This window comes from Aulonocara sp. 'chitande type north' Nkhata Bay, linkage group LG20, assembly GCF_057382095.1.
Source record: "Aulonocara sp. 'chitande type north' Nkhata Bay isolate Kocher_YH1m ecotype deep benthic linkage group LG20, A_spYH_male_GT1.1, whole genome shotgun sequence".
NCBI lineage: Eukaryota > Metazoa > Chordata > Actinopteri > Cichliformes > Cichlidae > Aulonocara > Aulonocara sp. 'chitande type north' Nkhata Bay.
Window position 1 is genome coordinate 10129435 of NC_141363.1, and position 12623 is coordinate 10142057.

Here is a 12623-nt window from a genome sequence, read left to right on the forward strand (position 1 = left end):
TTCCAGTTTGTGTGAGCAAGTGACAAGGAAATTCCCGATGATGGAAATTGGTTTCTCTGTGCCCCTTGCCGATCCATCTAAAGGCATGGCATTTCATTTCATCATCTCGCACAACTGCACTGTCTAAGACGTGCATTGCCATTACCCTGCGAGGTCAGCCCTAAAGATGTACAGCGTGTGTCATGCATAACAAATGTACGGCTGCAACTGGGCAGGAATATGAGCTGCCGGTGGGAATGGGATCCAGCAGGTGGCAAGAAAACAGACTTGGTCTCATTTTGCAGTGTGTCATTACCTATAAACCCACTTTGGGGCAAATGAATGATCTCACTTAGGGCTTTTGTTTGGACTTCCTCACTCATCAGTTGAAGTCTGAAGCCTACTTTCTATATCTTCACTTTAGGGATGTAGTTCTATCATATCTATCATTTAAAAAAAACTATTTCTCAGGCAAAAAGACTTTAATGTAGCCTAAAAAGATAAGGGATGTGTTGTTCAGTGTGATCAAGCTGACCCCTGCGCACAGATATTTTGTATGCCATCCTCTCCTTGTGCTTGGATACGCACTCATCAGAACACCAAGTGCTTTAATATTTTGGGGGCAAAGCTTCTCAGTTTTATTTATTTCATCATTTTACCTTCACTTTATGCCAACGAATTGCACGTGGAGCTCACCTGGACGCGTTTATTCTCACAAGTGGGGAGGAATTGACAGACCTAACCTTGAGACTGTGCACGCGCACGCGCGCGTGTGTCTACACACGTGTCGCTTTGAGCACGCGTCTGTTATCTGCGAATGTATGTGCGTCGCTTGCGCCGTACTGTTGGCGACCCCCAGCGTACAGGATGTGAAATTTTCCAATTATTTTCTTCCTTAAAATTTTTTTTAAAAATCACACAACATATCTATAGAAAGCCTGTACCCGGATATTCTTTATTACCAACACTAAAGCAGCTAATATGTGTATAACTCTAACACAGCGGCAGCCACAGCCTCGCGCTTTTCACAGTCCAATTGATCTATGTTATTCGTTCATCAATTCCAGCAGACTCTAATAACTTGCAGTGGCGTAGATTTAAAAGAAAAAATTGAGACACGCTGTTGAAGAGAAATTACAATGCACAATCACAGTCTACATTTCCCCCCTTAATCATTCAAGAATTTAAGTACAAAGTAATTACTGAACAAAATAATTTGTGCCTTACCTGCGCGCGACACTCCGTTTTATCCACATTTTTTTCTCTCTCTCTCTCGACTGTCGAAAACCGACTCAGTCCTCCAGGTATCCTCCCATTTGGATGGGTTTTTCCACCAAAGTCGGCAATTGCTGATGAGAAGAAAGCACTCAAGTTACGGACCTTACTCCAGCTGTCAACGCAAACATCATTTAAGCCATATCCTTCTACGTTGCGCACATCAAATTCCTCCCAAAAAAAGGACAGGGGGGGGGGGGGGGGGAAGGAGGAAAAAAACTGCCGAAAAAAACAAACAAAAAAAATTCCACTAAAAATACCAGAACAATTGTCGGGTCTCTTTGAAGTTGTCCGTCAGTTCTTCTGTTGGCGATGATTTGCTCTCCCTGCTCACCAGCCGAGAGGAGAGAGAGGGGGTAGGCGCGTGCAGGCGGACAGGTGAGCGGGAAACCGAAAGAGGTACCCTCAAACTTTGCCTTCACGCAAATCGTTCATTTTTCAGTCGCCCCAGCAGAAAAGGCAAAGATGCAAGATGCCGAGAGCCGAAATCGGGGCATGCAGTTGGCATCCTCATTGCTGAAATGACGCCGTCACTTCTCCTACATTGCTGAACGGCAGATGAACGTCCAAAAAAGAAAATTGGAAAAAAAAATGGGGGGCGGAAAATGAGAATGTTCAGTTCTCTGAAGCAGGGAGGATTCAAGTCACCAGAGGCAGGGGATCTTCATTATCTGTTGACATCTCTGTGGAGGGGGGTGGTTGAGAGGTTAGATAAAGTAAAATAAATGAAAGTAAAATGAAATAAGGTGCAACTGAAAAGAAAAAGGAAGAGGGGAAGCGGCGGAGGAAAATCCTGGAGGCTGAGGGTTGTTTCAGAGGAGTTGGAGAGAGTGGCTGTGAGGGCTTGTCATTACAGCGGAGAGGAGACCGGCACGTCTCCTCCTGCTGCTCCTCTTCTCTCAGACTGACGAACGATCTGCCTGCTGAGCCCCACGCTGCCGTGACGTCACTTTAAAGCCAAATATGTCATGTGCTGGAGTGTCTCACGTCATATGGGTGCACATTCATGACTGCAAGACTGGGTATGACAAATCCAGTAGAGTACAGAAGTGTGCAGAGCTGCACACTATGGTTGGAAGACCATATAACAGTGAGACCATTACGTATCTGCACTTTTGTAGCCAGCTAAGGGAATTGCCAAATAACCTTGTAGCCTGTAAGATAGCATATCATAAAATAATTTATATTTTATATGATATGAGACACATAAAATAGAAACGACCCAGTTCATTTAGCCTGGGTGTTGCTATGTTCTGCCAGGCAGATCGACAACACTGCTCAATATCAGCTTGCTCACAAACTGCTTGTTATTCTTGTTATTTCTTTTTTTAAGCCATAGACTGTATATAAAAGATGGACACAACAAGGACATCAATAAGCATAAATGCGTCTGGCTGCAAAAGGAGGTTGTCAAAATCATCCTCTCTCCTCTAATCTTCCTCCTATACTACTGATCAGAATTTAATCAAACTTACACAATGATTATCTAATGAGTAGCCATCTGAATTGTCAAGGTCAAAATCATATTTATTGTTTTATGGGCAATTTTACAAGACTTGCTACTCCCTTCAGAATAGATTTTACTCTGAAAAGAGATTTTATTGAAACTTATACACGATGATTGCCTAATGGGTCTTCACCCCAACTGTGTTCGTGTTCAACGTCGCATTTGTTGTTTTTTTATAGCAATAACCTGTGAATTGTGATGGAGCGGGATTGCTGATTTAATCACATATACTCTTCAGCATCTGGTTTCAAAAAGCTGAAATAGATGGCATCACAGTAACTAGATACATTTTTTATATACAGTCTTTCGTTGAAGCCGCAAAACTTGTTGTTCAGTTTAGATAAGAAGTTGTTTTTTTCTTATTTGCTTTATAAATTTTTGAAGCAATATTTTTGGATTAAAAAATCTCTGGGAAATAAATAAAAATGATTAATAAATATGTAGCCAATCAATGACACAGTCTACTACAGCACATGTAAGGTATAATACAACAATACATTGACCTGTGGCTGAAGACATTTTATGCATGTCTAACACAGTGTGATAATAAATTAGCCAAGGTAATATTGGCCTATATGATACATACTGCAATTGTATTACAGGGTCTATTGCTGAACTGGCTCTAGACTCTGCGAATGCTCTAATGATCCAGTCCAACCACAAAGGAGTGCCCGGAAAATTAAAAAGAGTCCCTTTTTTTGTTCAAAAGTCCAATTCTGAAGCAACAGCCCAATATGAAACATTAACATTTTAACCAGAGGCACGGACAAGCCCATTTGTGAAGTAATCAAAAAATGGAAAATTGAAGTTTCAAACCTTTTTCATTTGATTTATTTTGATGGTGTAAATTGACCAAAGAACTGGAACGAATAATGGAACAAATAATGGAATGAATGAATAATGGAACCACTTTCTTACTTTTGTAAGATACCACTTTCTTACTTTTGTAAGAAAGTGGTATTAAGCAAACTAGAACTTGCCTGACTGAAATACGTTTTTATACCATTATTCATAATTTGTATTCCACCTCCCATCCTTTTTCAGTTTGGTGTTGGCTCATACTTCCTATATTCCTTGGTACAGGTGTCATGATCCAGAATGTGTAGTTCCTGTTGATGCCACTAGGACATGGTCCTTCACCAGAGAACCAGTTTCTGTTTATGGAAAGCATGGTGTTATGACCCAGGGTCATTATTTGTGGTACGGGGTTGTTATTGTTTGTATTTGTATTCAGCGATGCTTGTTTCCAGGTGGAGGCCGCCCATTGGTGGAGGAAGGAAAGAGGCCAGCTACAAAAGGGGTTGGACTGGGCCGGTGAGCAGACTTTTCCTGGTTCCCCGTGAGCTGTGTGACTGGGGACCGTCGTGGTGTGTGACTGCACGGGGCTGCAATATTAATGTTGAAAAAGGGTTGTACCTGGGCTTGGTAGCTGTAGGGGTGGGAAGCCGTTTTCTTTTATTCCCCTCTTTTTTCCTGTTTCGGGTAGGGAGACAGGTTAGAGAATTGTATTTTGTTTTGGAATCGTGGGAGGTAAGTTAGCTCTGTTTTTCTTTCTAGTGTGTTTTGTTTGTTGTTTTGGCATCGCCCACCCTGAAGCTCGCTACCTGTTCAGTGAATAAATTAACCAACTCTCGTCATTCTGCCGTGGTGTGTTTTTTTTTTGTCGTTATTATGTATCGGGTTTATCTTTTTGTTGTGTTGCACCCCGGCTTCGGGCCGGTGTGTAACATAAATGGGGGCTCGTTCGTTTGAGGGATTTCGGGTTCGTTTGTGTGTCGTGGGGCTCGTGTGGGTGTGTGGGGTTGTTTTTTGTGTGTTTGGGGGTTGTTGGTGTGGGTGGCCGCGGATGGAGTTCGATGTGGACAAGTTTGCCGAGGCGCCTTCCTTGCAGCAGTTGGGTCGGTGTCGGAGGGAGGATTTGTTGCTTATTGCGGGCCGTTTTGATGTGCGAGCACCGGCGGGGGTAAAGAAGGAAGATTTGCGGCAGCTTGTCACGGTGGCTTTGAGCGAGCGGGGTTTGCTGTCGGGCGTGCCGCTTGTTGGTGGGACGGGCGGGGCGGTTGTGGAGCCGTTGGCTCCGGTGTCTGTTCCTCCTGTGGCCACCCCCTCTGTGGCTCCTCTGGCTCCGGTGGTGGGGTCGTCGGCGGAGGAGCTCCAGTTGTTGCTCCGCATTAAGGAGGTGGAGTTGAGTAGTCACCGGTTGGAGGTAGAAGCGATGCATCTGAGGGTGAGGGCGTTGGAGTTGGAGCGTGGACCGCCGCGTGCCCCTGACTCTACGCCGCGTGCCCCTGACTCTACGCCGCCCACGCCTGCGCCCTCTGTGCTCCCTGCGCCGCCGGCGCCTGGTCCCGCCCCGGCTCTCCGTCAGGATTTTGATATTGGGAGGCACATTAAATTGGTGCCGCCCTTTTGTGAATCTGAGGTGGAGTCGTTTTTTCCTGCTTTTGAGCGTGTGGCTGCCGCGTTACAGTGGCCGGAGGAGGTCTGGGTTTTACTGTTGCAGTGTCGGCTGGTGGGTAGGGCTCAGGAGGTGTGGGCTAGCCTGTCGGCATCTGAGAGCTTAGATTATGGTGTGGTTAAGGCTGCTGTATTGCGTGCTTTTGAGTTGGTGCCTGAAGCGTACCGTCAGAAGTTTCGGCAGTGTGTGAGGGGGGGGGATCAGACTTATGTGGAGTTTGCGCGCGAGAAGGGTTTGCTCTTTGATCGGTGGTGCCAGGCTAGTGAGGTTAAGGAGTTTGCACAGCTGAGGGAGTTAGTGTTATTGGAGGATTTCAAAGGGTGTCTGCCAGAGCGGGTGGTTGTTTATTTGAACGAGCAGAAGGTCGTTTCCCTCGCGAAAGCGGCGGTTCTGGCAGATGAGTTTGCTTTGACGCATAAGAGGGGTTTTTCCCCTCCGTTACGTCGGGGTTCTAGGGTTTTGCCGGAGGTGGGGGGGGGGCGTTCTCCCCCGCTCTCGCGGCATAGCCCTGCGGTGGCCGCTGGGGACCGCCGATGTTTTTTTTGTCATGAGCTCGGTCATCTCGTTGCTTCTTGTCCCGTGCTGAGGGCGAGGGAGGGGGCGCGGGCCAACATTTCGGGGGGGGCCGTGCAGTGTTGCTCCGCGGTAACCCGCCCTAGCTTAATGCCGATTGGCGTCGTTCCGCGGGGGATAGATGAGGTGTTTCGGCCGTTTATTTCGTCGGGGTTTTTATCGTTGTCTGGTGATGCGGGGGACCGGGTTCCGATCACCATCTTGAGGGATACAGGGGCGAAGCATTCGGTGGCGCGGCGTGGAGTCGTGCCTTTCTCTCAGCAGTCGTACTGTGGTTCTGACTTACTGGTGTGGGGTATACAGATGAGTATTCTACGCATGCCTCTCCATACGGTTACTTTGACCTCGTCTTTTGTATCGGGCGCTGTGCGGGTGGGGGTTCGAGATCAGCTGCCGATTGAAGGCATTGATCTTATTTTGGGAAATGACTTGGCCGGGGGAAAGGTGTTTCCGGCTACTCCGGAAGTTATTGAGTGTCCTACTTCGGATCGGTTATGCCAATTCCCGTCGGAGCTGGGTGACTCCACGGTGTTTCCAGCATGTGTGGTTACTCGTGCTCAAGCTCGTCGCTTGGGTGGTGAGGTGGACATATCCGAAATGTTTCCGGACGGCTCTGAGCCGCATGATAGTTCTGTTCCGGGGGTGGATGGTGGGACGGCGAAGGTTTTTAGTGTGGTGTCGGAGGATTTGCGCCTGGCGGTAAACAGGGAGCAGCTCATTGCGGCCCAACAGGCTGATGATACGTTGTCTGCCTGTCGAGCTGCTGCCTTGCAGCCAGGGGCGGTGCCTGGTTCTGCATCTTATGAAGTTGATCGCGGGGTTCTGTTACGCAATTGGGCTCCGGTGGGTGGGTTGGGGGGTGAGGTGGTCACTCAGGTGGTGGTGCCGACGGAGTACCGACCCCAGGTTTTGAGTCTGGCCCATGAGCATCATCTGTCAGGCCACTTGGGGATTAAAAAAACTTATGACCGAGTGCTTCGTTACTTTTTTTGGCCGGGGCTTAAGTCTGATGTGGCGTGCTATTGTCGGTCCTGTCATGTGTGCCAGGTGTCGGGTAAGCCCAATCAGGTCATTCCACCCGCCCCGTTACATCCAATTCCTGCAATAGGGGAGCCCTTCGAGCATGTTATTGTGGACTGTGTAGGGCCTTTACCGAAAACTAAGGCGGGTTACCAGTACGTACTCACCATAATGTGTGCGGCCACACGGTTTCCAGAAGCTATCCCCCTGCGATCGCTTAGGGCTAAGGCCGTGGTGAAAGCCTTAGTACAGTTCTTTTCTATATTTGGGTTACCGAAGTACATTCAGACCGATCAGGGCTCTAATTTTCTGTCGGGGGTTTTTGCTCAGGTGATGACTGAGTTGTCGGTTAAGCACCGGGTGTCTAGTGCTTATCACCCAGAAACGCAGGGGGCTTTGGAGCGATTCCATCAGACCTTGAAGGCCATGTTACGGAAGTACTGTTTTGAAACTGAGTCCGAATGGGATGTGGGCCTGCCGTTATTGCTATTTGCCATTCGAGAGACCACACAAGAGTCTCTGGGTTTTAGCCCGGCGGCGTTGGTTTTTGGGCATACGGTGCGTGGACCCCTACGTCTGCTCCAGGAGGGGTGGCTCGCGCAGCCCGACCAGCCGCGGCCCGTGCACAACGTGCTTGATTATGTAAGTTCGTTTAGGGAGAGGCTGCACGCTGCATGTGAGTTGGCGCGCAGGTCGCTTTCCGGTGCTCAGGAGAAGATGAAAGAGAGGTATGATAGGAAGACCCTCAAGCGCACCTTTTTGCCTGGTGAGCGTGTTTTAGTTCTCTTACCCATTGTGGGTTCATGTTTTCAAGCTCGTTTTAGTGGTCCGTATGAGATCGAGCGCCAAGTTAGTGACACAGATTACCTGATTAAAACCCCGGATAGGCGGAAGAAGTCCCGGGTTTGTCATGTTAATATGCTCAAGAAATATGTGGACCGGAACCAGAGCCAGACTAACTCTGTTTCCCCTGTGGTGACGGTGGGTTCACCCTCCTACCAACCGGAGGTGGATGGGTTGCGTGAACCCCAGGGACCCAGCTCAGGGGCCCGCTTGGAGAATTCAAAGATCTTGGAGGACCTTGAGGCTCATTTGCTTTATTTGGGTGAGCCCCACAGGCAGGATATTTACAATCTGATCTGTGGTCATATTGTGCTCTTTAGTGACAAGCCGACTCAAACCACTATGCTTGAGCATGATATAGATGTTGGCGAACACCGGCCCATTAAGCAGCATGCCTATCGGGTCAATCCCGGAAAGCGGGCAATCATGAGAAAGGAGGTGGAATACCTGTTGGAGAATGGTTTTGCGGTGCCCAGCTTCAGTCCATGGAGCTCTCCTACCCTCTTGGTGCCTAAATCTGATCAAACCCCACGTTTTTGTAATGATTATCGTAAAGTAAATGCCATCACCAAGCCAGACTCCTTTCCGCTCCCCCGTATGGATGACTGTGTTGATAGGGTGGGCTCAGCCAGATTTGTCACCAAGCTAGATCTTTTGAAAGGTTATTGGCAGGTGCCCCTGTCGCAACGGGCGGCGGAGATTTCAGCTTTCGTGACACCAGACCATTTCCTGCAATACACGGTGATGCCGTTTGGGTTGAGAAATGCTCCCGCCACGTTTCAAAGGCTGATGAACATGGTGCTACTGGGTGTTCAGGGATGCGAGGTGTACTTAGATGATATTGTGGTTTACTCGCTGACCTGGCTAGAGCACATGGAGACGCTACGGGAGGTTCTTGTCCGATTGAAGGGTGCCTGTTTGACAGTCAATTTGGCCAAATGCGAGTTTGGCAAAGCTGTGGTTACCTACCTAGGGAAGCAGGTGGGACAGGGGCAGGTACGCCCTCTCATGGCCAAAGTCCAGGCCGTCTTGGATTTCCCTGTACCAACTACGCGGCGTCAGCTTCGCCGTTTTTTGGGAATGTGTGGTTACTATCGAGGGTTCTGCAAAAATTTCGCCACCGTGGTTATTCCTCTGACGGCCCTGACAAGTCCGTCGTGCCTGTTTTTGTGGAACTCTGATTGTCAGGATGCCTTTGACTCAGCCAAAGCCCTGTTATGCAGTGCCCCAGTGTTAGATGCCCCTGACTTCACTCGGGTGTTTAAGTTAGAGGTGGATGCCAGTGCGCATGGTGCGGGTGCTGTACTCCTGCAGGAGGATGACCAGGGTATTGATCACCCCGTGTGTTACTTCTCAAGAAAATTCAATAAACATCAGGTGAATTATAGTACCATCGAGAAGGAAACTTTAGCGTTACTCTTAGCCCTCCAACATTTTGAGGTGTATGTCAGTTCCAGCCCCGCTCCAACCGCTGTGTATACGGACCACAACCCCTTGGTTTTCCTCTCTCGCATGAGGAATAACAATCAGCGTCTCATGCGTTGGTCTTTGCTGCTGCAGGACTTTAATATTGACATCCATCATCTTAGAGGGGCTGATAATATTGTGGCCGATGCCCTATCCCGGGTGGAGACCTAGGTCTAGCATCTCTCTAATGAGATGCTTGATTTTAGGTGGGGGGGTGTTATGACCCAGGGTCATTATTTGTGGTACGGGGTTGTTATTGTTTGTATTTGTATTCAGCGATGCTTGTTTCCAGGTGGAGGCCGCCCATTGGTGGAGGAAGGAAAGAGGCCAGCTACAAAAGGGGTTGGACTGGGCCAGTGAGCAGACTTTTCCTGGTTCCCCGTGAGCTGTGTGACTGGGGACCGTCGTGGTGTGTGACTGCACGGGGCTGCAATATTAATGTTGAAAAAGGGTTGTACCTGGGCTTGGTAGCTGTAGGGGTGGGAAGCCATTTTCTTTTATTCCCCTCTTTTCTCCTGTTTCGGGTAGGGAGACAGGTTAGAGAATTGTATTTTGTTTTGGAATCGTGGGAGGTAAGTTAGCTCTGTTTTTCTTTCTAGTGTGTTTTGTTTGTTGTTTTGGCATCGCCCACCCTGAAGCTCGCTACCTGTTCAGTGAATAAATTAACCAACTCTCGTCATTCTGCCGTGGTGTGTTTTTTTTTTGTCGTTATTATGTATCGGGTTTATCTTTTTGTTGTGTTGCACCCCGGCTTCGGGCCGGTGTGTAACAATGGCAACAGCAGGCAATGAGCAGGAATTATTTCACTGTATGCCAAAGAAGTAAGACTTTAAGTGTCCCCTACTCTGTAACACGTGAGTAGAGTTACAGTTAAGTCTGTAACACTTTAACTGTTTTAAAAGGCTCAAAAGAGACAGAAAAAAAGACACATTTCTGTATTCTGTTAGATCAGTTTGTCATTAGAAATGTGGGATCTCATCCATCATTCAATGTAATCAAATTGATTATCATGTGTTTTTCACCTGTGATTGATGTTGTCAGTGCTTTTCACACTCCCTGCCCCACAAGTCAAAAAGGTCCATAGTGTACAATACACAATATAAACAGAGATAGCTACAATGAGATGTCAGATATCAGGAAGTGCTCTGAACATCAGGATCAATCACATCACCTGAGCTTTGGAATAGCTCCACAATCTGAGGTTAAATGTTCTTTCCTTGTAACATTTGCTAGCTGAGTGCTGAAGCTAAAGCGACAGGTATTCTCTAGTGAGGGGCTTATATCTACCATCGTTCCCATATGACACGAATGCAGCATTAAACTGTCAACCTGGGGGCTTTTTGCACACCTGTACTACAAGATATCAGCGGTAGGCAAAATCCAATTTCATTAGAATCATTGTGCTCATGTGACCGCACAGCGAGATAGGTGAAAATATTACCCATGACAAGACCAGCTCTTGCGTGAGAGAAAGAGGGGATGTGCCGGCCTTTCTTGTACACCTCGGGGTCAACGTGTCAAACTGGTGAACGCATCACACCTGTTTTTTAGCCTTTGCAGCCGCTCTAGAATTTCCTGGAAAAGAAGAAAAAAGCATGTATAGCCATTGTATTTACTGAATTTAAATTTGCTTTTCACTCCAATTCTCAGTGTCTAAACCCGAGGCCGACTTTGCCTCTGGCGTGCCTGTCTGGGGTTGCCTTGATCAGCATCTAGTCATGAAGAAAGTCACTCATCTCCCAATCAGAACTGCAGCTGTTTCAGAACAGTGACTGCTCTATACGCGAAGATGCGACTTTCCTCCCCCACTAATTGTTGCTATAAAGCACACTTCTGTCAAATACCCTCATTACTCCATTACTGTGTATACGTATGTACTGATCCAAGTGGGTATCTCTGTCTGAGGAAGCGGTCCGTGGCTCCGCAGCAGATGGAAGCTGTCATCACTCTTTTTCTCTCTGTCACTTCCTCCATCTCATCCCTTCTCATTCACACTCCATATCCCACACTCGCTGTTTCTGCATGCCGTCTTCCTCCCTTTCCCGTTTGTGTGCGCACTCGCACGTGCCTTTGCCTTTGTTACTTCATGCGAGCAGCATATGTGCAGTAAAGTGTTAACGGGCTTATTTTGCCTCCGAGATAAGAGTCACAGGTTGTCATATATAAGGCTGCGGGTGGCTTGGGCTCACATGGACCTAAACGCAGCATACTAAACATCTGTTGTGTAAGCCATTAACACCCCGCCAAGAGAGTGCGAATTAAAAGGAAGAGGGATTTGGGTATTGCTGTGTGTCTGCTAAGCTGGACTGAGTCACTCTGAACAGCAGTTGTGGGTACAGTTAAGTGTGCAAGGGTGAAATTGATGCTGCAGAAGTTTAAAGCTGTTTTGACGTTGCTGGGGGTACACGGAGAGAACATACAGTCTCTCCCTGAGGAAGAGGCCATTTATGTCTCTTGTGTCTTCTCTCTCCTGTGCCCCCCCCCATACCTTTCTGCGGGTATTTCCGACTCATGTCTCTGATCTGTTACTGGCCTCAGCAACCTGGTGAGTATTTGTTGTTTGTTGCTTCTCAGTGCTCTTCTTTGCGCTCTTCACTCTTCCCTCACCCCAACCGGTTGAGGCAGATGGCCGCCCTCCCCGAGTCTGATTCTGCCTGAGGTTTCTTCCTGTTAAAAGGGAGTTGTTGTTTTTTTTACTCCCTACTGCTGCCAAGTCCTTGCTCAAAGGGAATTGTTTGGTTTCTCTCTATAATATTGTGAAGGCTTGTCCTTACTGTGCAAAGCGCCTTGAGACGACTTGAGCCAGATCTGTTGTGATTTGGTGCTATACAAATAAAACTGAATTGAACTGCCCAAGGCTTTAATCTAAAGTGAAATCTTAAGAGGTTTATACAAACGGCCACAAGCACAGATGTTTAAGAGAATACGAAAAGAGCTTGTAAGCACACAGATGGATTTGGTTTTCCAGTGAACGATAATAATTATGTACAGTTTATTTATAATGTATTAGTTAACTCGCTCTGTCTTTAATAGAAGTTTCCTGTGACTGGAAGCAGAAGCGGAAAGCGCACAGAGGCTCACAAAGTGAAGTAGACCTATTGTGCTGTCTCCGTATTTTTATTCTTGGACTCCACTGGAATAATTTTACATGACTCATAGTTCAAACTAATCCTCATTTATCTTACGCCGGGTGCTCAGTTAATACCCTGTCTGAAACAAGTGTCTCAATTTAAAGCTACAGTCTCTGTAGGCTTTCTTCTGATTGGTTGCCCCTCACTTGTTTTTTCACAAACTGAATCTGGTGCTGCAGATTGTAAACTGTAAACTTACTAAAAGAAAAAAACAAATCCAAGTATGAAGCAGAGCTCACAAACATCAGTTTACAAAGATTAAAGCAAGACAACCGTCTTCGGTAAACGTTACACTTATTTCACTTATTTCACTTATTTCTCACAATGAGCTTTTCAAAAATGAGTTGTATGAAACTGTGTCTGTATACAG

The 12623-nt window shown here is 47.2% G+C and overlaps 1 protein-coding gene across 1 annotated transcript in view; it reads right to left on the reverse strand.

Annotated features, from left to right (window-relative positions):
• ajap1 (adherens junctions associated protein 1) overlaps positions 1-2161 on the reverse strand; it is a 66312-nt gene extending 64151 nt beyond the window's left edge. Inside the window, exons 1-2 of the mRNA XM_086277248.1 lie at positions 1515-2161; positions 1207-1328 (exon numbers count right to left, since the gene is read on the reverse strand). Of these exons, the coding sequence (XP_086133374.1) occupies positions 1207-1235 (29 nt within the window). The 5' untranslated portion in view covers positions 1236-1328; positions 1515-2161. The remainder of the gene's footprint in view (positions 1-1206; positions 1329-1514) is intronic.
• Between the last annotated feature and the right edge of the window lie 10462 nt (positions 2162-12623).